We start from the raw sequence: 25937 nt of genomic DNA, 5'->3' as shown, positions 1-25937 counted from the left end.
GAGGCTAGAGTCTACCAAACCTCTCAAGATGACGCTGCTTATCATCCGGCATAACTGGCACAATAAACTTCTGAGCTGGTGCAACCGGCTGAGCTGGAGGTGCCCCCGGTGTCTGTAGTCCCTGCACTACCTGCTCAGGTGTGCGAGTAGCGGGGGTCTGATTACCTCCCCCGGCCTGTGAAGTAGTTGCTGCTGTAGTGGCTTAAACTGCCTGAGCCAGGCCAGTGCAAACTGATAAGATCTGTGCCAAGGCCTCCTGAAGACCCGGAACCACGATAGGCATAGCTGGTGCCTGAACTGGTGCTGCTGGAGCATCCATAGTGGGAGCCTGATCTGGAGCCGGGGCAGCCGATGCATCAACAGGTGCTACCCTCGTTGCTCTGCCTCTGCCACGTCCACGACCGCGTCCACAGCCTCTGGTGGCCTCAGTGGGTGGCACTGGTGGTCGTCCACCTCGTCCGGTAGCTCGCATCCTCACCATCTATGAGAGAATGGAATATCAGAAGTTTAGTACTCGGACCAACAAGTTCGCACGACAAGAGTTTCAAGAATATGAAATTTTTCCTAGAGGTTCTGCAACCTCTCGAGGATAAATACAGACGTCTCCGTATCGATCCACGAGACTATACTAAACCTGCTCATGACTCGTGAGACCTAAGTAACCTAGGCTCTGATACCAACTTGTCACGACCCAATCCCCAAACCCGGTCATGATGGCGCCTCTCGTGGAGACAAGGCCAGCTAGACCAAAACGAAATACCTCTTTTAAACAGTTAATCATCATAAAAAGTAATAACATATAATATAATGCTCATAATTGTGGAATTTAATGATAATAATAGCAGGAACCATCCCGACACAGCCCAAACCGGGATGTCACAAGTCATGAGCTACTACAGAATCTGTTATAGGTCTACAAAGTACGGAATCCGATATAACAGTCTGAGGAAATCATAAATGATAGAGGATAAGAGAGACAAGGGGCTACGGACGTCAACAACTACCTCGTAACTCCAAATCACTGCCTAGCCTGGAAGGAATCAGCGCTCAGGTGCGGACTCTACTATACCTGAATCTGCACACATAGTGCAGGGAGTAATGTGAGTACTCCGACTTAGTGAGTAATAACAATAAATAATGGCTGACAGTAAGAAATCACGTAAAGGTACTAAGCAGTTCTATATCAAAACAGTAAAATCATTTAAACATCAGTGAATAAGGAAATCATGTGAAATTCTTTTAACCAGGTAAAACAGATGTAAGCAGTATAAATTCGCTCCTCAAGCATTTTAGTTCATCTATTCGTTCTTATCCTCAGTTCTCAATTCATATACTTCTCACGATAACCGAGTCAATAAACATATATACCGCTGCGGCGTGCAGCCCGATCCGTATATCGCTGTGGCGTACAGCCTAATCCATAATAATAATAGTCGACTGCACTCACTGGGGGTGTGCAGATTCCGGAGGGGCTCCTTCAGCCCAAGCGCTATATAATTGTTGCGGCGTGCAGCTCGATCCATAATATGTATAATATATATATCTGCTGCGGCGCGCAGCCCGATCCATATCATATAAAATATAAGGGTCATCGACCCCTCTCAGTCATTTAAAATCACAGCCTCTCGGGCATAATGTACGGTCAGGATCTCCGCCCTCATATCTCTTTCTATTTATGTTTAACATTTCAAAAATCTGGTTCATATCATTCTTAAGCAGTTGGAAACATGACTGAGGATATAAATTCTTTAACAATGTAAGTGAGGAAAACCAGTCAAAAATCCCCTAAGGTATCTACAGGTCGGCACAAGGCCCCAAGCATGGCAACAAGCCCAATTCATAACAATAAAGTATATGTCAATCAAAAAGGTAGTAAAATATCATTCGGGATGGACCAAGTCCCAATCCCCAGAGCATTGAATCTCACGCTCGTCACACAGCGTGTATCTCAACTTAGTATGGCACTACGTTGTGCAAATCCGGGGTTTCAAATCCTCAAGACATCATTTAAAATCATTACTCACCTCAAACTGGCCAAAACTCTAGCTCGTTATGCCCTTGCCTCTCAAATTGGCCTCCACGCGCGTCGAATCTATCCAAAATCAGAACGAATAGGTCACAATATGCTAAGGGAACAAAGCCCAAGCGAAAACATTCGAAAAATATCGAAAATCTTGAAATTAGCAAAACTCGAGCCCCGGGACCACGTCTCGGAATCGGGTAAAATTTACATTTTCAGAATCCTCATACCCTCACGAGTCTAACCATACCAAAATTATCCAATTCCGATACTATTTGGTCCTTCAAATCATCATTTTACATTTTTGAAAGGTTCCACAATTTTCTTCCCAAATTCCATCTCAAATCACGAATTAAATGATGAATTCAGTTATAGATTCATGTATTCTAGCCAAATCTGAGTTAAAATCACTTACCCCGACCAATTTCTTGAAAAATCTTCAAAAAATCGCCAAAATCCGAGCTCTCTAGGTCAAAATATCAAATAAAACCCAAAACCTCGTATTTATAGGTACCCCTCAGGTTTCCAGCTCACGCGGCCGCACCAAAATGCACGCGGTCCGCGCAAGCCAGTGCGGTCCGCGCAAAGGCAACGCGCGGCCGCACAGGCCTCCTTCTGCAGTGACAGGCTTTAGTATTGTGGCCATAACTTTACAGATGTCCAAATTGCGATATCTTTACCTTTCTGGAAACTAGACACGAAGGGCTACAACTTTCGTTTTTGAATCACCTCAAATTCCTTGTGGATCAAAAGATATGAGTTTCCGAAGTAGGACCAGCAACCTGCAGTCTTCAGTGACCGTGGCCGCGGCCACTTTGACACGGTCAGCGCTAGGCCAGCGCGCCCAGCGTGAAAAGGAGCGCGGTCCGCGCCACAATTGCTGCCCCCTCCATTTTCTAAGTTCCGGGGTGTCCGTACTCGCTCAAAACTCACCCGGAACACGCCCGAGGCCCCCGGGACCTCAACCAAAAGCACCAACGCATCCTAAACATTATTCAACCTCGTTCCAATCATCAAAACACCTCGACTAACACCAAAAATCATCAAATCACATCGAATTCAAGCCTATGAATCTCAAGAACTTCCAAATTCCATTTTTGATCAAAAACCCAACCAAACCACGTCCGAATGACCTCAAATTTTGCAGACAAGTCCAAAATGACATAACGAAGTTACATAAACTCTAGGAATTCCATTCCGACCCTCGGATCAAAATCTCACCTATCAACCAGAATTCGCCAAAATACTAACTTTCGCCAATTCAAGCCTACTTCTACATCGTACCTCCAAAACCACTTCTGATCACTCTTCTAAGTCACAAATCACCTCCCGAAGCTAACCGAACCATCGGAACTCACATCCGAACCCTCTAACACATAAGTCAACATCCAGTTGACTTTTCCAACTTAAACCTTCTTAAAAGAGACTAAGTGTCTTATTTCTTATTAAAACCACTTCAAATCAACTCGATTACACAAGATATGGATAATGAAGCATAAGGAAGCTGAAAATGGGGAAAACGGAGCGGTAACTCATGAGACGACTGGCCGGGTCGTCACAAATAGGTAGTCCTTAGCTTAGAGTAACAAGTTCAAAAGTTAAGGACATGCAGTCCTTAACTTTGAATTCCAAGTTAAAAAGTTAAGGACACTTGGTCGTGCACTTCAAGTTTCAAGTTCAAAAGTCCAGGACACTTGGTCCTAAACTTCAAGTTGTAAGTTCAAAAGTTAAGGACACTTGGTCCTAAACTTCAAGTTTTAAGTTCAAAAGTTAAGGACATGCAGTCCTTAACTTATAGTTTTAAGTTCAAAAGTTAAGGACACTTGGTCCTAAACTTCAAGTATTAAGTTCAAAAGTTAAGGACAGACGGTCCTTAACTTATAGTTTTAAGTTCAAAAATTAAGGACACAAAATCCTAAACTTAGACTAACTGAAATTAATAATATTACCATGATTTCATTCTCAATTTTTTTTCCTGATACAGCTATTTTCCGATTTATTCTAGTAGCTTCAGCTTGCAGATCCTTCTTAAAACTCTCTAATAATCTCTGAATCAAAAAACATAAAAACAAAAAAGTCTCGTAAGCAAAAAATAATCAAATAAAAAACTAATGCTATTCAAAGGCAGAAAACCTACTTTAACAATTTCCTTAAGCATGACTTCATCAAATTGTATGGAAGAAGGCATTGAGCTTTGATCTTGAGAAATTGGCTCTTCCACACTAATAGGCTATGTATCTTCTTCAACAGGAATAAATGGTGACACCTCGATCAACTTATACAACTATAATATAACAAAAAATAAACATAAGTTTTCAGAACTAAAACAAATAAACAAAAAAAATAGCTAGTAATTAGATTAACTTACATTTTTATTATGGAAGTATTTTTTACACAGAGAATCATACTGTGGAGATTTTATTTCCGAATAACATAACATTCGAGGATAACCAGATTCTTGGAAGTTCACAAATTGTTTTTCCTGGAAAATAGGAATTACTTCCATAATCCAAACACAAAAGGCAAAAGGAAAGCCAAGTATAGTGTAGCTATCCTTGTCTTTATCTTTGTCTTTTTCTTTCTCATTCTCATTCTCATTCTCATTCTCATTCGGCTTCAAACAACTCTTCAATGATTTTAATAAAGTTTCATAAGAAAGAGAGCCCCAGTTGAAAGACGAGCAGAGTTCATCATCGTCTACAATTCATTATCTGCTCGGACACATTCTTATTCTTCCGCTTGCCCATCAAAACAGATTCAACAAATTAAATTGTTGCCAACTTCATAGCATCATCATCGCTGCCTACAAATAATGCAGTTGTACCATGTGGGTGACTAGTAATAAAATTAAACAAATCACCCAACTCAACTCTATCCTTTCCGGGGAAATATACTTTCGAAAGCCTATTCTCTTTTTCATGTAAACCTTTGATGTCCGATGAGGAATAGCACTTCAAATCAGTAATTATATAAAATGCATCACGTGTAAACTTAATTTCACAGTCAAAAACCTTGAATGTCATCGAATCAGGGTCATTATTTAAAGTTTCTGAAAGCAATACACAGTGAATAAGTTTACCACAGAACTTCACACTTTGTAATCGGAAAAAGTTTCCGAAAATACCATCCGTCAACTTCTTCCACTGCCTGTTTGACAAAAAACTTTTGATTTTTTCCTTATACTATAAGTCTCCTTTCCAAAAGATCATAAAATTATGTCAAACATCAAACTCGAACACACGATCTCCTTCCATTATCACACTACAAAGAAGGAAAAAAAAAAATAAAGATTAGGACTTACAGTTAATTGGAGGGACTTGGTCCTTAACTTCAAGTTTCAAGTAAAAAAGTTAAGGACAAGCAGTCATTAACTTAAAGTTACAAGTTGAAAAGTTAAGGACAATAGGCCCGGAACTTCAAATTTGGAGTTCAAAAGTTAAGTACACTTGGTCCTTAACTTCAAGTTTCAAGTTAAAAAGTTAAGGACAGACAATCCTTAACTTATAGTTTCATGTTGAAAAGTTAAGGACACTTGGTCTTGAACTTCAAGTTTCAAGTTCAAAGCTAAAGGACACATGGTCCCTAACTTTGAATTTCAAGTTCAAAAGTTAAGGACACTTAATCCTGAACTTTGACTTACAAGTTAAAGAGGTAAGAATAGGCAGTCCTTAACTTAGAGTTACAAGTTAAAGAGGTAAGAATAGGCAGTCCTTAACTTATAGTTTCAAGTTCAAAAGTTAAGGACACTTGGTCCTTAACTTAGAGTTACAAGTTAAAAAAGTAAAAACAGGCAGTCCTTAATTTATAGCTTCAAGTTGGAAAGTTAAGGACACTTGGTCCTGAACTTCAACTTTCAAGTTCCAAAGTTAAGGACACTTGATCCTTAACTTCAAGTTTCAAGTTCAAAAGTTAAGGACACTCAGTCCTTAACTTTGAGTTCCAAGTTCAAAAGTTAATGTCGTTTGGTCCTTATCTTTTATGAACACGGTTAACTAAAAATTCATAAACACAGTTAGCTTATGAATTCCTACATTATTTTTATGAAATGTCCTTACAAAATCAAATATATTGACCCAAACATATTTCACATTTCAATACCAAAAAGTTCTGAATAACAGCATCACAAAAATACGATACTTCTCCGATACTGAATCAACTTATAATGATCATTTTTGAAATTTCACACATACTTGACACATCATTGATCGCGATTACACATATACAAAAACAAAAAATGCATAAAAGAAAAAAAAATACCAGTTCAATCATTCGATGCATAGAATATGACAGAGAAGATTAAGAAGGAGAAAGATTAACTACAACTCGTTTGCATGCGAGGATGATACAGATGCTGAGAACACACGAAAACCCTGAAATATTCGCTCTCAAATTTTCCCTCTTCTGAATGAATAAAACAAGGGTTTGGGAATATAAGAATTGAAGAAAAGATACAACTGTCTTTTTTCTATAAGTAGTGGCTATTTTTACTGAGCATTATAATTACTGGATAAAAATTAAAGACTGCCACAACACATGGCTACTATACGCCATTTTTACTATTTTTGAGGGACAAGCCCAAAACCTAGCTATTGGTCCTAGTTTGACTTTTCATTCAGAGGCCCAAAAGTTAGCTGAGTCTGCGGTTCTCCATTCAAACTACCAAAACCCTCTACGCCATTGCCAAATCGTGGCCTTTCTTCCTCCAACACAACCTCACATACATGGCATCATTGCCACCATTTCTATTTCCATCTCCATCTCCATCTAAACCCTATTTCAGAAAGGACTATTTTTCTTCTCACACATGAATACAGATTCTTATACAAATTTTATACATATAGAATAGTAGTATAGATGGACGTAAGAAGATTGAAAATTCCCAAAACGATTGCTATATTTTCACATATTAAACGTCCTTTGACCTGTGTGATTTATACTGCTTCTTCAGATCAAATTAGTGAGACATTACATCAAACACCTTCTAAGCAGCCTAACCCCAGCTCAGAAAGTAAACAGCAAAAGGTATTTGATTTGAATTTGCGCAAATGGGTTACTTCAGTTCTCTCAAACCCACATGTAGATTCGTTAAAGATTAAAGATTTGCTGACCCATTTGACTCCACTTCAGTTTGATGCTATTTTCTTGGAAATTCATTCATCTTTAAAACCATTGAATGCTTTGAAATTTTTCCATCTAGCGTCCGGTTCATATGCTTTTAGTTTCAGTGTTCGATCTTATTGTACTCTGCTTCGTTTGCTCGTTGCCTCGAATCATGATGATGCAGCTAGGGTACTTTTGATAAGGTTAATTGATGGGAAACTACCTGCATTGTTTGATTGTTCCCAACAGAAGCATTTAGAGGTTGCTGTTTCTTTAGCGGAGTTAAGTCGAGTGTCTGATTTTGCTGTTGCTGTTAGGACATTTGATCTTTTGGTTCATTTATGTTGTACCCAATTCAAGAATGTTGGGTTTGATGCTGCATTGGATGTATTCAGGACATTGGCGAGTAGGGGGTTGTATCCTTCTTTGAAAACTTGTAACTTTTTGTTGAGTTCTCTTGTGAAAGAGAATGAGCTTTGGAAGAGTTATGAGGTTTTCGGAGTTTTGAAGGATGGTGTTGAACCTGATGTTTACTTGTTTAGCACTGCAATCAATGCTTTTTGTAAAGGAGGGAGAGCGGACGAGGCGAAAGAGTTGTTTCGTGAGATGGAAAACATGGGTGTCGTGCCAAATGTTGTCACTTATAATAACCTCATTAACGGGATTTGCAGGAATGGTAATTTAGAAGATGCCTTCTGTCTGAAGGAAAAAATGATATTAAATGGTGTAAAGCCAAGTATTATCACTTATAGCATGCTTATTAATTGTTTGATGAAACTTGAGAAATATGATGAAGCTGATTGTCTATTGAAAGAGATGTCAAACAAGGGGCTTGTTCCAAATGAAGTGATGTACAATACCATTATTAATGGCCATTGCTCTGCAGGAAATATCCAGAAAGCTCTAAAGGTAAGGGATGAAATGTTAAGAAAAGGAATTCTCCCCAACTCGGTTACTTGCAATTCACTGATCAAAGGCTTCTGTAAGGTAAATCAAGCTAGTCAAGCTGAAGAACTCTTAGAGGAGATGTTGTTACATGGATTGAGCGTAAATCCTGGTTCATTTAGTAATGTTATCCTTGTACTGTGTACAAATTCTAGGTTTGTTTCTGCACTACAGTTTACTAAGGAAATGATATTAAGGAGCTTGAAACCAAATGATGGGTTGCTGACCACATTAATTGGTGGGCTTTGCAAGGAAGGGAAGCATTCAGAAGCAGTTGAGCTTTGGCATATGCTGCTGATGAAAGGGCTCACGGCCAATACAGTGACCTCAAATGCTCTAATTCATGGGCTTTGTGAAGCTGGTAACATACAAGAGGCTGTTCGGATGCTGAAAGTGCTGCTAGATAGTGGTGTTCAAATAGATAGCATGACATATAATACTCTTATGTGCGCGTTTTGCAAAGACGGAAACTTAGATGGTGCCTTTATGTTGAGAGAAGAAATGGTAAAGCAACGAATCGCACCTGACATTTCAACTTACAATGTTCTGCTACATGGGCTTGGCGAGAAAGGTAAAATAGATGAAGCTCTGTTGCTATGGGATGAATGTCGAAGCAAGGGACTTGTCTGCGATTTTTATACCTATGGGGCCTTAATAAATGGTTTGTGCAAAGCTGATAAACTTGGAAAGGGCAGAGACCTTTTCCATGAGATGCTCAGACAAGGCTTAGTCCCAAATATAATTGTTTATAACACCCTTATTGGAGCTTATTGTAGAAACGGGAATGTGACAGAAGCCCTTAAACTTCGCGATGACATGAGAAGTAGGGGTATTCTACCAAATGTTGTCACTTATTCCACTCTCATACATGGCATGAGTAATATCGGGCTTATGGAGGATGCGATGAACCTTACTGATGCAATGCGTACGGAGGGAGTTCCACCTGATGTTGTTTGTTATACTGCATTGATTGGAGGTTATTGTAAATTGGGTCAGATGGATAAAGTGAGGAGCATTTTGCAGGAAATGTCATCACACAATATACAACCTAATAAGATAACTTATACAATCATTATTGATGGGTATTGCCAAGCTGGTAAAGTTAAAGTAGCTAAGGAGTTTTTTGCCGAGATGTTACAGAAGGGAATCACTCCTGATTCTGTCACCTATAACGTTTTGACAAAGGGGTTTCTGAAGGAAGGGGAAGTAGAAGAAGCCTTTTCACTTTTAGATCGTATTTCCCTTACAGGAGTTGGTTTAGATGAAGTTGCATATACTTCCTTAGTTAATTTGCTTCCCCGGAGATCAGCAAGCGCTAACCAAGAATGAAATGAACTGACACAAGGTTCGGACACTCATCTGGTCAGAATAGTCCCAACCTCACGTTTCTAAAGACATAACGGAGTCATGGCAATGGCACACTTCTGCACACTGGGTTAGACTGTCATCTTTGAAACTTAAATGATTTGTTCTTCTCAATTATATCCTATTTCACCTATTCCTTCCTTTTAGGGGAAATGGGATTGTGTCAACATGTTAATACCCTTATATGTGGTTTCTAAGAGGTAGGGGAGCTGTCCCAGACAATAGTATTGGAGATTTGAATATTAGGTGGATGCATTAACATCTTCGACCGGTTTCAGCATGTTGCCACCTTAACCATCCTTCGTTCCTTTTTTGAACTTCTTGTGTCATCTAGTTGCATGGCATCTCATCTAGTTGCATGGCATCTCATCTAGTTGCATGGCATCTCATCTAGTTGCATGGCATTCAGTATTCATCTTTTATCATATGATTTTGCGTTTTCAATCTGCATGAGAAAGCCATGCATTTTTATCTTTTCCCTGTTTGCTTTCTGATCCGTTAATCGGGATAGTAACTTAGTGCTCTTGCATTGTCCTCAACATTAAGCAGTTATCTCAAAACTTCAGTGCTGAAAGATTTGTTTCACATTTTCAGTCCTTAAACCTCCAATAATTTTCGTCTCGTTGTGAGAATACAGAAGTCCCCTCATGAACTTACATTCTGTATTACTTTCTGTGGGAACTTATGTGAATGTTTTCATTGTTTTTATCAATTTCATTTCCTCTTCTAACATGTATTGCTAAATTCTCTTTTTTGCCTCTTTTTTTGTTTAATTCCTAGGAACTGACTCATCATCGTGGGTCCAGATTTCTTCCATGTGCTTTGAGTTAGTTTCTAATGCTGTGAAGATAAAGGATCCTGGCAGCTGGTGGATGGTTCTACGGTAATCTTTTTGTAAGCCTTTCTGATACATGTAGTATACTCCCTTTTTCTGTGCCGCCTCCTAAATTTTGTGTCTGTTTTTGCTCACATTTTAGATCTTTTCTAATTTTAGCTCATTTCTTTACTGATATAGGAAACAATTGATTTTCCAACTGGTGCTGTGAATACCCAAGCTGATATTAAGGTTTCATGAGGCCCCTGTTCCAAATACTATGACACCTTTTTAAAATTAGCACACCATCTTGGTGAATTATCAATGAATTCTCTATATTTTTTTTTGGTAATTAGAGATTTTATATACCAGGGAAAAATAAGTATTTGCAACCAGTTCTAAAAACCCTCAAGGTAGGCAGGAATGTGCCACTCCACAATCTACCCTACTACAAAACTTCAAAATTTATAACAATCATAACTACTACATTCATAACTAGCAGAACTAAGGATAGTAATTCATTCTTCTCAATTGGCCTGCTATTCTTCTACTGCCTGCACCTCGAACATGTACGTCTTGAACAATCTGTCTCACCAGAGTAGCATCTTTTCTCCTTCTATCCTGAAATATCCGTTGGTTCCTTTCTTGCCAGATATAGTATGCACATCCAGCCAAACTCATTCTATAGATCTCTGGTTTGACATTTTTACCATTCATGAACTAGATTGCCCATGCTTGCTCATCCATCCACCCCATTGCCTGTCTATCAACACCCTGCCATCTAAGCAATTAATTCCATATTGAAGCAGCAAAAGAACACTTGAAGAACAAGTGGATTACAGATTCAACTTCTACATCACATAAAGAACATACAATTTTACCCGTTACTCCCCATTCACCGGTCTATCTCTGGTGTACAGCCTTCCACGGGCCACCATTCTCAGCAAAAAGATCCATTTTGGGTATCCCGTGTTATTACAAACTAGTTTCTTCCATGGTAACTTTTGAAACTCCCCCCTTAGCTTTATATACAACTTCCTGATAGAGAACGGTTGTATCTCCATTAGCTCATCAAAAGAAATGTCTGCTTGCTCCAAGAACTCCTTGGCTTTAAGGATTTTGTTTACCATCCACGATGCTTGTTTAGCACATATTCCCCAAAGAGGTTTTCCTTTTATATAATAAGTGTGAACCCATTGAATCCATAGGCTATCTTTCTTCTTACAGAGATTCCAGTAATGCTTACAATTTGCTGCTTTATTCCACAATGCTTTATTTGACACATTTAGTCGACCAACAGACTTAGGTAAACACACTTTGTCCCAAGACAATAAAGCTTTCTTGCTTAAGTCATTTCCACCCGTCCACAACAACTTCATGCATACAATCTCAACCAATGTAACAATCTTTTTTGGCAATACAAAAATTTGTGACCAGAAAGTCTGTATATAGAACAAAATACTTTTAATGAGCTGACTTCTCCCTGCTTAGGGCAAGTACATTGTTGTCCATAAGGTAACCCTTTCAACCATCTTGTCAAACAAAGGCTGACATTGCATTACTGTCAATCTTTTGAAACTTAATGGCACCCCTAAGTATCTGACCGGAAGTGCTCCTTTAGGAAACCCAACAAGCTAAGAATCTCTATTTGAATATCCTCGGGCGGCACCCCTCCAAAGAAGATTGAGCTTTTGGCCTTCTTAACTATCAATCCTGAAGCCAATGAAAACTGTTGGAAACAATCATACATCAGTTTGACTAATATCACATCACCACTGTGGCCCGGCAAAACATCAGAAGGTCATCAGCAAAGCCCAATTGCACTATCTGCATTTTACTACATCTAGGGTGGAAGTTAAAATCTGGCTTTTGTCTTAGGGTCTTCTATACTATTTGTAAATATTCCATTGCTAGTACAAACAAGAAGGGGGATAATGGAACCCCTTGCCTCAGGCCTTTCTTGGCATCAAATGGTGTAATTGGCCCCCCATTAATAAGAATAGAGTAAGACACTGTCTTCAAGCAACTCATGATCCATTTAACGAAAAGCCAACCCAATAAGTATTTGTTCTATGAACACCCACTCCAAGGAATCATACGCCTTTTGCATGTCTAGCTTCATCATACATCTAGGTGATAAACCCTTTCTTCCATACCCTTCAACTAGTTCATGCCCCATAATAATGCTGTCTGTAATGACTCTCCCTGGGACAAAAGCCGTCTGGCAGTTATCAACAAGATCATCCACAACTCCCTGTAGTCTTCTGGTTAGGATTTTAGAGATGATTTTATATGTTGTTGTGCAACAGGATATAGGTCTAAAGTCCTTGACAGTTGAAGGGTTCTTGACCTTGAGAATTAATGTCACTGATGTGCAGTTATGGGCTTAAACATCTCATTTGTATCAAGAAAATGTAGAACAGCCTGTGTAACTTCATCACCTGTAATTGGCCAGGCTTTTTTGAAGAAATATGCATTAAGCTCGTCACACTGGGGGGCCTTAGTATATATCATCAATACTGTTTAAGTGCTTGAACTACTTCCTCACTACTATCCTTTTCAAAACTACTTCCTCACTACTAATCGGACTGATTAACTGCTTCTGCTGATTTCTGTTAAGTACAGCCCATCTTGAATAACTGAGGATTAATTGTGGGTAAAGCCACCACTTCTTCCTTTATATCAGCTTCAGTATGTAGCAATCCCCCTTGAAGTGACTGTAAATTCCTAATGGAGTTCTGCCCACGCCTGTTCTTCATGTTAGCAAAGAAATAAGCAGAGTTAGAATCTCCTAACGCAAGCCATTTGATTCTACATTTCTGCTTGTATATACTCTCCTCAATTGCTCCCATTTCTCTAACTGTGATCTCAACTCCTCCTCTTCTATTAAATTAGCGTGTAACAGTTGAGTTCCCATTTGTTGTACCACCCGGAGATTTTTTCTTATTTCTTCTAGCTTCCTGTCTACCCTCGTAAATTGTCTTGTGTTCAACTTCTTCATATCTTGCTTCACCTCCTTGAGCTTATACCATATCTGCCTCATACACGCATTTGTACCAATACTATCCCAGCAATCCTTGATCAATGGTAAGAAGTCTTGATGCTCTGCTAGGAATTGAAAAATCTGAATGGCCTAGCACCCTTCCCCTGCCACCCATCAGGAGTAAGTTTTAAAGGGGAATGATCTGAAAAGAAAGGCTCCATCACTATCATTTTCCAAGTTGGCCATACATTCATCCATTCTGCATTCACTATAGTCCTATCGATCCAGCTATACACATTGTTGTTTGTCCAGGTATGGTCCCTACCATTGTATTGTAACTCAGTCAGTGTCAAACAAAAATTCTCTAAAATCTCTAACTCTGCTTCTTGTACAGGAGCCCCCAAATTGTCTATCCTCAGCATACAATATAGTGTTGAAATCACCCATTACCAGTCATGGGCCCTGTTGCTATGTTGCACGGACTCTCCAAAATGATGCCGCATCCGTGTCGGATCCTCCAAAAATGCACTACTTTTGGAGGATCTGACACGCATCCGACGATATTTTCGGAGAGTCCAAGTAACATACCCTGTTGTACTCCTGCTAGCTCCCCGAGTCTCTCCCATAAACCGCTTCTATCTTGTATTGTGTGGTATCCATATACAGCAGTGAAGTTAAACAACAAGTTGGTGCATAAATTCTCACCATTCCATGGATGCATTGAGCACTTATGTCTATTACATTAAAGTCAAAAACATTTGGATCCCAGAAGACCCAAATTCTTTCCTTGCTGGTACTTGTAGCAATAGAAATCCAACTCCATCCTCCTGCAATCTTAGCAATTATTTTAGCCTCCTTCATCGTTTTAACTCTATGCTCTAATACTGCTATCAACCCCATTTTATTCTCCCTTAAAAACCCATTTAGCTCCTTTTACTTATAGGACTTATTCATTCCTCTTACATTCCAAGTAATCAGACTCATACTGAAACGAATAGAGAAAGTGTGATATCCCCAGCTCCTATCTGGCTACTTTGTCCCCTTTCAAATGATTGACGACCCTGCAAAGTATGATTGACTGTTGGCTTAACTAATGGACTAAATCCATTCTTTGTGCCAATGTTTCCACCCTCATTACTCGGTACTTTATTTGATTTAGCAGCTGATTTCCCTGTAATAGCTTTCCACCCTTCGTTTGAGGTTGTTCATTGTTATTCTCTGGCTGAATAGGAAACCCTGTTTCCTTGGCTACCTTCTCCGGTTGTTTCTGTTGCTTTTGTATACCCTGTTGCTGAACATGTGTCACCTTTCGAATATCTGCTACTGATTCACTCCTTTGCCAAACCTGATTGGTGATGACATTCCTTCCTTTAGCTAGCTCAGGTTGAGGCTTCCTTTCTATCACTCTCTTACAATCATGCCCAATGGGTAGACATGATGAGCAATATTCTGGTTCCCAATCATAAACTATCTCCTACTCAAATATCTTTCCTCTAGAGTCCTTCACCTTTTTTGGCAGGGGTCTTGTAATGTCGACCTCAATTAACATTCGAGCAACGAGATATGAGCGACTGAAGTAGTACACTCATCTGCAAAATTGCCTAGGCCACTACCAATACGACTAAGAGTCCATATTCCCCAACAGTTAAGCAGCAAATTGGGAAATTTGACCCATAATTGCACAGTTCGTAGCACTTCATCATAGAAATTAAATTCAGAACTCAATGGCTTCATTATCACAGACCTATTGTTAATAGTTTGTGGACCAGAGAATAATACCTCATTCCTTTCCTCATAGCTGCTGAACCGGATCACAAAATAGTCTTCATTGTGATAATTGATTGTGGTTTTTGAGCGAACCTCCATTGAGCGGTAAGGAATCTCTCAACAGCTCCAATTGTTGGTGAGTTGCCAATGACATACAAGATAATAGCATGCTCCCACTTCTTATTTTCTTCTTCAATCTCCTCTTGGTTCAATTCCACAATTATCTCCCCTTCTTGTATCAGCAGAGCTATGAAGTCCAGTTTCATTCCCCTTGAGGTCAGCTTATTCCCGGTGACAATATTGGCTCAGGTAGGAACACATTTGGTAGCATCAGTCTGATCAATCTTCATTATCTCTTCAGTAGGGGTCTCCTGCTGAAACTTATCAGGAATAGCTCTTCCAGACTCAGACCTAGGGCTTTGAGTTTCCTTCAATTGCATTACAATTCCACTGCCTCCGCTATTCGCAACCCTTGTTGTTGAGATAAGCTTAGTTATCCCCGATACAGAAGTTACTGTCCCTGTAGTGTCCTCATTCCCTGGTACATCACTTATAGCCTCCTTGCCCCTTATCGGCGGAGTGTGCTTGCCCTCATTGTTGTGGTTTGAAACCCCAGTTGGTGATTGAATATACCCTGTTCCAGATCGATTTTCCAATAGCTCAGGCTTCTCAATTGCTCTACGATTCACCTTTTCTATCTTCACTTCTGATAATTGAATTTTGTTCGCAGCTTTTTTCGTCTTGCCCCTAGCCATTTCCGGCCTAGGCGTACGGTAAGTTTCACCACTAACGTGCGCCGAGAGGAGAATTAGCTAGAAAAAATAAAGCTATTTATTTATTGTTTTCTTTTTTCGAATTCTCTAATTATCATTTTAAAAAAGGAACAATGATATGCTTTTGAGTGAAAGACAATTCTGTGTATCCACTTTGTATGAAAGTGACATTTTTTAAATTTTGATTTGTAGACTAATAAAACTTTATCAGTAGTGCCACCATAATCTAATGTCTGAAGTAAAGCTAGGTCTTGCAAATTGAAATTCAATTTAGATATGCAATCAAAAGTTTGCTGAAAAATGTTAAAAACCCATAAAAGATTCTTGATAATTTTTTTTATTGACAGTGTCATCTTCACATCTTTGTTGACTGGCATTGGACGAAAGTTTAGAAAAAATGGCAGCCCGGTCACTAAGCTCTTGCTATGCGCGGGATCCGGGGAAGGGCTGGACCACATTGGATGAAAGATAATGAGTTTTATTCCTTCTAGAGGTTTGTATATTCGTCAACCAGTGCTTATGTCAATACTTTTTGTTTTAGTGCAAGTTAGTATTACAAATAATTCTTCTTACATAGACAAGAAACTACCTATTTCTTTAGATAACCTGTTGTCACAGGTTGAAAATACATTGTCGGGATCTGATTCTAATGCCTCAAACTTCTCCCGCCACAGTATAGCAGATAAGTCGAAGATTGCCCTGGCCCCTGAGCACTTTGCTTTTTGTTGCTGTAACCAACTCCATGCCCTTGTATGATGGAGCAGACTGTGCCTAGAACTGCACTCGAAAAGCCAAGACCTACTTCAGCTACGGGGAATCTTCATGCAGATATGATAAAAATGGCAGGGCCACCTTACCCTAGGACCATCTCGGAGAGCATCGAATGTCACTACGTATCCATTCAATTAAATTAATTCTGCTGCATTTGTCACCTAAGAGATTGTGCCGTGTATGTTCTGCGCTTCATCTGCTATAGATGTCTTGCTTCATCAACACTTGCTTCTCCCACAGCTAATAGGTAATGCATTTTCTATGTAGTTAGCCATCAGTTCCTCGTGCTTGCATATACTTGTTCTTCATTGAGTAACCTTCCCATCTTGCAGCTCTTGTGGTCCTCCCAAATTACATTAAGGATAGTCTTCTTGATATAAGCTCAGAAACGTCTCTGTTTTTGTTGATACCATGTGAGGACGTTGCTTTTGTAGGCTCTCAATGCGTGATGCATCAATATATAGCAGTCGAGCAATATATTTGGGATTGGCATGTTAGCGGAGCACGAAACAGTTCCATTGATGATCTTGCAAGTAAGAGAGGCTTTTCAATTGTATCATACCGCATTAACAAAAACTTACTGAAGGAACTGGCATCACCCAAGGCAAAATGTTTAACGTTGCGGATACAACCCCGCATGCATAAGTGCGAGTTTGATTAAATTGGTAAGTCTTAATGGTTGGATTTCTTCCAGAGAGGACTGCTCTTTTTGCTACCACAACCAGGGCATCAGCATTGCCGTCTATGATTTGAGGCTGTATTGCTTGTGGATTTGTCATATTCGATCATCAAACAGATTAACTGTGAGAGACATTTGCAAGGAAACACTTCCGAGTCCTCAGTGGTTGATTAGATGTGGTTGTGGTTCCATAAGTGGTACATGTAAAAATTATGTAACCTAGAGCTCATAGAAAGGAGGCGAGGTGGCATCTACCACAGAGCTTATGATAGGACTCACTCACCATTTTCTGTATTTTCGATTACCATCTCAATGACTACCAATTGTTCTTAGTTTAGCAACTGACCTTTGGCTGCACCAGTGATATATACTGGTCTAAAGTCATCACATTTTTATATTCAGTTTGTATTGAGAAAAATGTAATAAGAGAAACATGCTGTGACAATGATATTCTGTTAGATGAAAATAGACGAGCCGGAGCTCAAAAGGCTACATTAAAAATGTTGAGGAAGTATGTCTTTAATTTAGACCAATTGGTGCTCATACTGAATGTTCAATGTCTATGCCTCACAGACTGCCCTTTTACTGGACCATAATGGTAACACATAGTCCCAATATAAACGTAATGCTTTGTTGATCGATCCAAATAGTGAAATTATAGCCTTTCGAATTGACTTAAACAGTAATCAAGCATGCTTTGACACGCTTAATTTTATGCGTGGTGTCATTGTGATGCAAGAAGAGAAGGAGAGCATCTATTTTGACCAGAGGAAGAGTTGCAAAATCAGTTAAGCAGCACACTGAAAGTTGATTAAAGAAATCACATAAGGGCTATTTGGTTATAGAGATTAGATAAAATCGATATCATTTTTATACTGAAATCTTGATATAAATTATCCCATATAGATTAACATATGTAACTTACATCTATAGCCTGCAAACAAGTGAAAAGTCCCGTTGGCCAAAAGGAAATGAAAAAACTACTATTCCCTCCGTTTCAAAAAAATTGGCTTGATTCGAAGTAGAAGTACGAAGGTCAAAGTACTTAAACTTTAACGGTAAATTTGAACATAAATTCTTCAAGTTTTTGTTTTATTTTCAAAAACTGCATAAAAGTATTGTAAGTCATAGTAATTCATAATTCAAAATATTAAAAAAATGTTCGTAAGCTTTCCAAATAATAATAGTGCAAATCTTTTTAAAATGGAGGAAACACAAATTAGTGAATTTTGAATAGAATTTATATACGCCGTAATATGGATGAGGTGACAGCCATGTTCCATGAGCAAACTATAAAAGGAATAGGGACAACTAAACATGTTTTATTTCAAGCGCTGTGTATATACTTTGTACAGAGAAAACAAAAAGTAAAAAGAATATAAGAACTACAAGAGCCTCGGGCGAAAAAGCCACTCATTTTTGTGATATAGTAATCACTAAGAGAAGCTAAATTTACATTAAAAAGGAGCAGTAGCAATGTCTCTAATTAAAGGATGTGACGAACTCTCTAATTCCTCATCTATCATAGTTTCCTCGTCCTTGTCATGTACACAATGCACAACTGGTTCCAATCCCTGTGAAGGCAAACGTATATTCAATCACTTCAATAAATTGAAATTTACAAACTAGCAACGTAAATAAAAGTATAAAACAAAATGCATAAAAAATTCTTTAGCCTAAAGCAAAGTGTTGTGGACCACGTATCTTTTTATTTATTGGCAAACTCGTCTAAGGTGGTTAACAACTAACAACCACGCAATCCAGTTGCGCCATGCAATTACACTACGTAAATAAACAAGAACAAAGACCCTTATTTTATCAGCTACCACTAAGGAAAAATAATAGTAGTACACGTAAACCTAGTCCTGTAGTATTCAGCAATATTGTATTTTCTCTCGCACTTTTTTTGTGTGGGTGGTATTCGAATTCTCCTTTCAATTAGTACCTAACCTTTACTACTACCATTTTGGCTCCTCTTAACACACACCCCCTTTCAACCCCCACACCCCCTCGATCATTTTTTGATATTCCCTCTATCTCAAATTATTTATCATCGTATTTATTTTTATAAACTCTTTAAAAAATTATTAATTTGAAGAAATTTCTAATTATTTTATCCTTATTTATATTTTAAGATATAACATGTCTTTATTGATGAATATTACTTTATTTATGTGCTATCTCCATCGACAATTACTACTAAGAATAAATGAAAAAAATACGTAATTTTGTCTTGAACTTCTAAAATGACAAATAAGTTGAGACAATTATTTTTAGAAATCACGACAAATAATTCGAGAAAATAGAGTAATATGCAACAGCAACTATTGATTTGTCGTTCAAAGTAATCTTAAGCTAAATGGTTTTCAACAATCATTGGTTATTCCAGTATAAAACAATATTCAGGAAGCAATAGTAAAACAAATACCAAACATAAAAAAAGTTTTTGATTATCTCTACATATATAAGGCTTGAGAATTGAGAAATTACCTCTGTGAAAATTCTCATAGCTTCTTCTAAACCTCTTGTATTTATAACGTAAAGTGCTGCATCCTGCTTCAAAAATCAAGAACCATTAACACTTTGTTTGAAGTTCAATATTATAAAAAAGAACTACTTCTAGTAAATCAATTTTGTTAGCAAAATGAGTGCTTCGATCGAGTTCCCATATGTGTAAGAAATCCGTTTATGGTGGAAAATAGGGGAAAGCAATGAGTTAAGTTATTTTTCAGATGCAGCAAAGAATAACTAGAAAAAAAAAGAGAGGAAAAGAATAAATGAATAAGGGAAGAGGAATTACCCTAGCAAACTGAATTTGATGAAGATTGAGAGTTCTAGGTTCATTCTCTATTGATGATTTCCTATCTAATGGAACCACTGATGTCTCTGCCATTTTTGCTCTCTATAGAACAAACTGATATTTGGTCGAATATTATGTTTCTGTTTTGTCGTCAAATATTCCAAAGTTCTGAAAGAATACTATTTGGTGTTATGATTGCTTTTCATGATCCCCTAGAGGCTTATATAGCTCCCACCCGAGCCGCCATACCCCCCCCCCCTTCCCCCCCCCAACCACACAAAGGAAAGGAAAAGAAAAAAACTCATATTTTATTTGGTGAAATTTTTATTTTGTTTATTCGCGTATATATATTTGAATTTACCGAACAAAAAACTCATATTTCTAATCTTAGTAAGAAAGGGAGGGAAACATATATTCCCTTCACAAAAGCAAAGGAATATATTATCCGCTTTTAGTTACAAAAAGTTGAAGGAAAAATCTTTCAGCAACTTTATTCTTCTTTCTTTTTTCCTTTTCCTTCCAATGGTCAATGTAGCCCTAACATGCACATGATCCTTTGCTAAGGTGTTTTATTCAACATTACTCCGCTAATAATTTTCTTATATATGTATGTAAATTATCTCTAAAAATAATACGAATATATACAATTGAATGACATCATTCTAAATAATACAAAGTGAATGAGTAATAGTTTGGGACATGTAGTAAAATGCTAATGCTATCATATGCTATACCTAAATCCAAAATTCACGCTAATATTCCAATTCCTAATATGTTACACATGGGATGTTAGCACAATTTTTGGAACTAGAAGGGGAAATTTGAAGTTTCAACAAATAAGGAGGTGTCACGTGATTCAAAATAATTATATAAAACAAAAACAAATAAAGAAGAGTATAAAAACATGAGGTTAGGATAAGCTAGAACACCACAAACTGTAACGTGGCAAAATAATAATGTCCACATTTTCGGCAACGTGGAATTAAGGACGGCTATAATAGACACGTGTTCGTTGATGGAATTACCATATTCAGTTATAGAAAGTTTACAAGTGAATCTAATCTGGTAATATATTTTTTTTTCTAAAAGAAGAAAGTGAGAAGCTCTTACGTGTTGTTTCCTATTTACATTTGTACACGAATGTCCAAGGTTCATTGGATAGTTTGGACGGACAAGATCTGATAGTGGACACGTGTAATAGAGTATATTGTTCGAGAATATTTTATTTTAGTACAAGGTTAAAGTTTGGTGGAATTGGAAGAAATTTTCTTGGTCTATTTGTTGGTAGACTTTTACTTTGACCCGACGTGATAAGCAATTATTTCTTGTCCAAAAGTGGACTTTAAGAGCCAAGAAGGAAGAAGGAATGATTCCACTGGAGGTTGTACATGGATCGGGTTGATTCGTTTTTTATCAAAATAAAAATCAAACTAACTATATTGATTTGGATTGATTCGATTTTGTCGGATTTTTTGAGTTTTTTGCTACGTAAATATTATTTCAATCTTACTTTGTTAAATATTTGATAAGCAAATATTTATTTAGTAAAAATATAAAAAATTGACAAACATATTATTAATTAAAATATTCTTATGGGAGAATTCTATTAGTAACACATAATAGTTATTTTTTTAGTCGCCTGACAATAATTTTTCGTTGATATACACTTTCAGGTTAACCGAATTTAGTAATTAAACATAAAAATCAATATGATACCTAAATATTAACAACCACTTCACATTCGAAAAAGATATAAGAATTTAATAGATCTTAACATATGATATGAATATGGAAGAACAAAGAGATAGACGCATTTCAGTAACACTTGATAAGAAAGTGATCATACAACCCATTATTTAAGGTCAATAAATATGGAGCACTGCATATTCTATTAAAATTTATATCCCGCAATAGAATTCCAAATATTTCTAGACATTTTTTAAAGAAAATTCTATATAAAATGTTAAAAATATATATATAAATTATATATTTATATGTCGGGTTGGTTCAGATTTTTTTATTCAATACCAAATCAAATCAAACTAAACCAAGCCGAGTTTTTTAATCGATTTGGTTTGACTTTTCGATTTGATGCGATTTTTCGGTTCGGTTTATACACCCCTAATTCCCATAATAGAGCAACAAGGAAGACCAAGGGGCGGATGTGCTTAACAAATTGAACTCATCAACTTAATTTAATTTTATAAGGTAGTAATATATAAACATTTTGAGTAACACTTTCAAAAGGTTCGATAAAAAATTATAAATTTATTAAATTTATTAGATTTTAACGTATGAATTTTCAGACCCAATATGTGTACGAGACTTTTTTTTTTACCCCTTTTTTTCTTCATAATCAATAAGGAAAGAGATAAGAGGCAACTCGACAACCAGTGGACATAAGTGTTAGGATATACTATTAATTATACGGTTTAGTTATAGTATTATGCATTATTTTTTATAAAATAATTTTTTATTTATTTATCCAATTTAATAAAGTAAGTATTATTTTAACTGGATCATTTGTTATATGTGTTCCTTTAATTATGTAGTAGACGATTTAGTGTATGAAGTCTTAGCTTATGCACAGAGGATTAACAAATTATTGGTTCTCATAAAAAATAAAATAATGATCACAATCAAAAGATATTATTGGGCAAAGTATCTTGATTATTGTAGCACAAGAATAAAATATAGTTTATCTTGATTATGGGAGTGGTTTTACTCCAACTTCTTGTGCTAGTATACTTAACGCATATTGAAGGACCAAGTAGAGAAAAGATATTTTGTACTGAATATATAAAGTAATTTCTACAATTCAATAATTAAATGAGCTTATACTCCTAATCTTGATATAGTTATTATGATCAATATGATTTGTTTATTGTTTTGATTTATCAAAAGGTAAAACTCTATTTTGAGTTAGTGTATGGCTAGCAGATAGGGATGACAATGGGGCGGTGCGGGTGCGGGACGGTGCGAATTTAAATATATGCGGTTGCGGGGCGGGTCAAAATAAAAACATTTAAAATTTATGCGGGTACGAGTTTAAAAAGGGTATGGGCGTTTAAGTACACAGCTATATTTGCTGATATTTGTTCTTTGATTTTAATCTAGTTCTTTGGTTGATTTTGGATGTTGATTTACCTAGCAGGTTAAAGTTGCCATAAAGTTGTAAATAGCTAGTTCTGTCGGCCTGCCTTTGTTATGATATATTGTAAAGATTTGAGTTTTAAAAATAAAGATACTAGTCATATGTACAAAAGAAAATGCTTTCAAGACCCCCAAAAAAAAAAAACTAAAAAAGAAAATAACAGAAAGAGAAAGTGCAACCATGAAGACGTCAAATTTAACATAAAGCTCCACTAATATTGCAACCAAATGATGATCCAAATCCTTCTCAATCGAACCTTTTTCCCACCTTGTTTTCTGAACCTGCATTTGTGTTTTACTCTTTTCTGTCTGTATAAATTTATACATAACCAACGCCTAGTGAAACACACCGTGCATGAAAAAGAAGAAGTCTAAAGAGAATATAAAAATAACACATAAAATAAACCCATAACTCCATAAAAAAACCCAGCCAAAAGATTTAAAAAAATTAAAACTAACAAAATTAAAAAAAATCACTTATGCGGGGCGGGCGGGTGAATGATCGGTGCCAACCCTACACCACTACAAAGTGGCGAGAGGTTGAAGCAGCTTTTACCCGATATGGTCGGGATCGAATCCACAGGGAGCTAGAAATGGAATTGGATTCCTATCTAAACTAGAGATGCGTAGTGCTCTTTATTACTCTTCCAATCATCTTTGGTCTTTTGATTACTTCTAATATTGTGCTAATAAGATGTTAAATTAAGAGTAAGATATTTGAAAGGTTGTCTAAATGGTTAAAGAGGCACTAGGAAAGTGACTTTCTCCTAGGTGAATACTTGACGGGTTCTCGAATCTAAGGCAAGATTATCATGTTGGGGATTACGATATAACCAATGCACGAAACTTCTCACTCTATACCTCTCGGTAGTTTGAGTGATTTTGCCCTAATTGACTTTCTCAAGACCAATTGGGTATGATAATTTGTGCAAGCAATTTAGGTTCAAGTCAGGTATTACTATCTCTAGGTTTAACCCTTTAATTGGGGCTATCAATCTCTTGAATACGCCCCAATTCCTTGTTGGACTAATTTTTCTAGACTCAAACTCTCTTTCTCAAGAACAGCCCAAGAAAAAGGCACAAATTAGTGTTTGCAACCACTAATTTAACATGGAAAACACAAATTAGTCCAAATATCAAATACCCATAGACATTCAAGCCTTAAAACTCAAGACCGATCAAATACCCATACTAGGGTTGAGCCACAACCCTAGCTAATGGGTCTAGCTACTCATAATAATAGAAGAAAACTGATAAATAGATGAAGAAAAACCCATAAGATTTAATTATAAGCTAATAATTGAAGATTCAATGATAAAACCACTATAAAATTACTCAAAATGGTTAAGAACAGTCGTTCACGTGCTCAGCCCAAAGTCAGATTAAAAAAGATGACCTAAAAATGGGAAAAGAAAGTATTTATACTAGGCCGAATTTTCTGGACAAAAATACCCCTGCTGGGGTACCACGAACCGCAAGAAATGGAGTGTGGTCGCGGTGAGGCTTTGTGGCTTCAAACTCTGCTCTCTGAACTTGGCCACCGCGGGCTGCACAAAATGCTCTGCGGTCGCGTAGGCTTCAACTGCGGTCCGCACAAAAAGGACCGCGGACCGCATTGGCATTAATCTCCAAAACTCCCAACTCTCTGAACCCCATCTTTGCGGGCCGCATAAACTTGATTGAGGCCGCGGTGAGGCCACTGCGGTCCGCACAAAATGCTTTGCGGCCGCAGTGCTTGAGCTTCCAAATATGCACTCTCTGAATCTCCTCATTGCGGATCGCACTAAATGAAATGCGGCCGCAGTGGAACTGTTGCAATGTGCTTGGACTTGTTCTTGGTACTTGTGCATGTTTCACTCCTTTTTGAGCTTGTTTTGACTAATTGTCACTTTTTTTACCAAACCCTGCAAACAAGTACAAACATGTAAGCCTTTGGGACTATTTTGTATACATTTTTAATAAAAACTCAAGTAAGAAGGAGTGTAAAATGAACCATAATCCCTAGTTATCAGTGGACGCGGGTGTGGATGCGGGGCGGGTGAACGCGGGTGCAAATGCTATGCGGGGCGGGGCGGGGCAGGTTGAAATTTTACGGGTTAAGAGAAAACCCGCCCCACACCCACCCCGCCCTCACCCACCCCGCCATGCTTGCCATTCCTACTAACAGATTGGACAATAACAAATGACATTTGTGAAATAATAATTAGTTGATAGAATCTATGATTCGACCTTGAGTTTGATGATACCTATTTATGAAAGCTTATAAGTTTTCATGTGTAAACCCGACCGATGAATTTTGTATCCGACACATAAAATAATTTAAGCGAAATTATAAAGGATTTAATTAGTTGATTAAAATAAATTAAATTGTCAGTAGTTTAATTTAATTAACTAGTATCTGAAAATCTTAACTTGAGGAGTTAAATAAATGTTGATGAATTTTTAAATTGATATTGAGGAGTTCAATTACAATTTTTAGTGGAATAAACTGTGATTAATTATAATAGAATTTAATTTAGTAAATATTTCGAATTAATACTATAATTGGAAGCCTCTTATTATTTATGTGATCCCTGCTATGTCTAGTAAAATTAACAGACTTGGAAGAAAGTTACTTGAGAGAAAAGTTCTCTACTTAGAGTTAGACTAGGACTTTACAACCCTAGCAGACTTGTACACGGTTTGGTTAATTCGTGTGTTATAAGTAGAGCACAAGTTTCACCCATAATACTTGCCTACACGAGTATTCCTTGTGATGTTAACTAGG

The 25937-nt window shown here is 37.3% G+C and overlaps 1 protein-coding gene across 6 annotated transcripts; it reads left to right on the top strand.

The window, feature by feature from the left end:
* Positions 1–6645: 6645 nt before the first annotated feature.
* On the top strand, positions 6646–17724 carry LOC104214102 (pentatricopeptide repeat-containing protein At4g19440, chloroplastic). Of its 6 annotated transcripts, XM_009763724.2 has the most exons (6): positions 6646–9500; positions 10211–10313; positions 10446–10496; positions 16115–16260; positions 16442–16785; positions 16973–17724. In XM_009763724.2, exon 1 carries the CDS (start codon positions 6875–6877, stop codon positions 9392–9394), a length of 2520 nt encoding a protein of 839 aa, XP_009762026.1. In that variant the 5' UTR covers positions 6646–6874; the 3' UTR covers positions 9395–9500; positions 10211–10313; positions 10446–10496; positions 16115–16260; positions 16442–16785; positions 16973–17724. The 6 variants fall into 6 exon arrangements, with proteins under 6 accessions (XP_009762026.1, XP_009762023.1, XP_009762025.1 ...); XM_009763721.2 differs by lacking the exon at positions 10446–10496; XM_009763723.2 differs by lacking the exon at positions 10446–10496 and having other exon boundaries at positions 16871–17724.
* The last annotated feature ends 8213 nt before the right edge of the window (positions 17725–25937 follow it).

This window comes from Nicotiana sylvestris, chromosome 5 (genome assembly GCF_000393655.2).
Source record: "Nicotiana sylvestris chromosome 5, ASM39365v2, whole genome shotgun sequence".
NCBI classification, from domain to species: Eukaryota; Viridiplantae; Streptophyta; class Magnoliopsida; order Solanales; family Solanaceae; genus Nicotiana; species Nicotiana sylvestris.
Note: the sequence above shows the minus strand (reverse complement) of the source record. Positions and strands in the feature narration are given on the sequence as shown.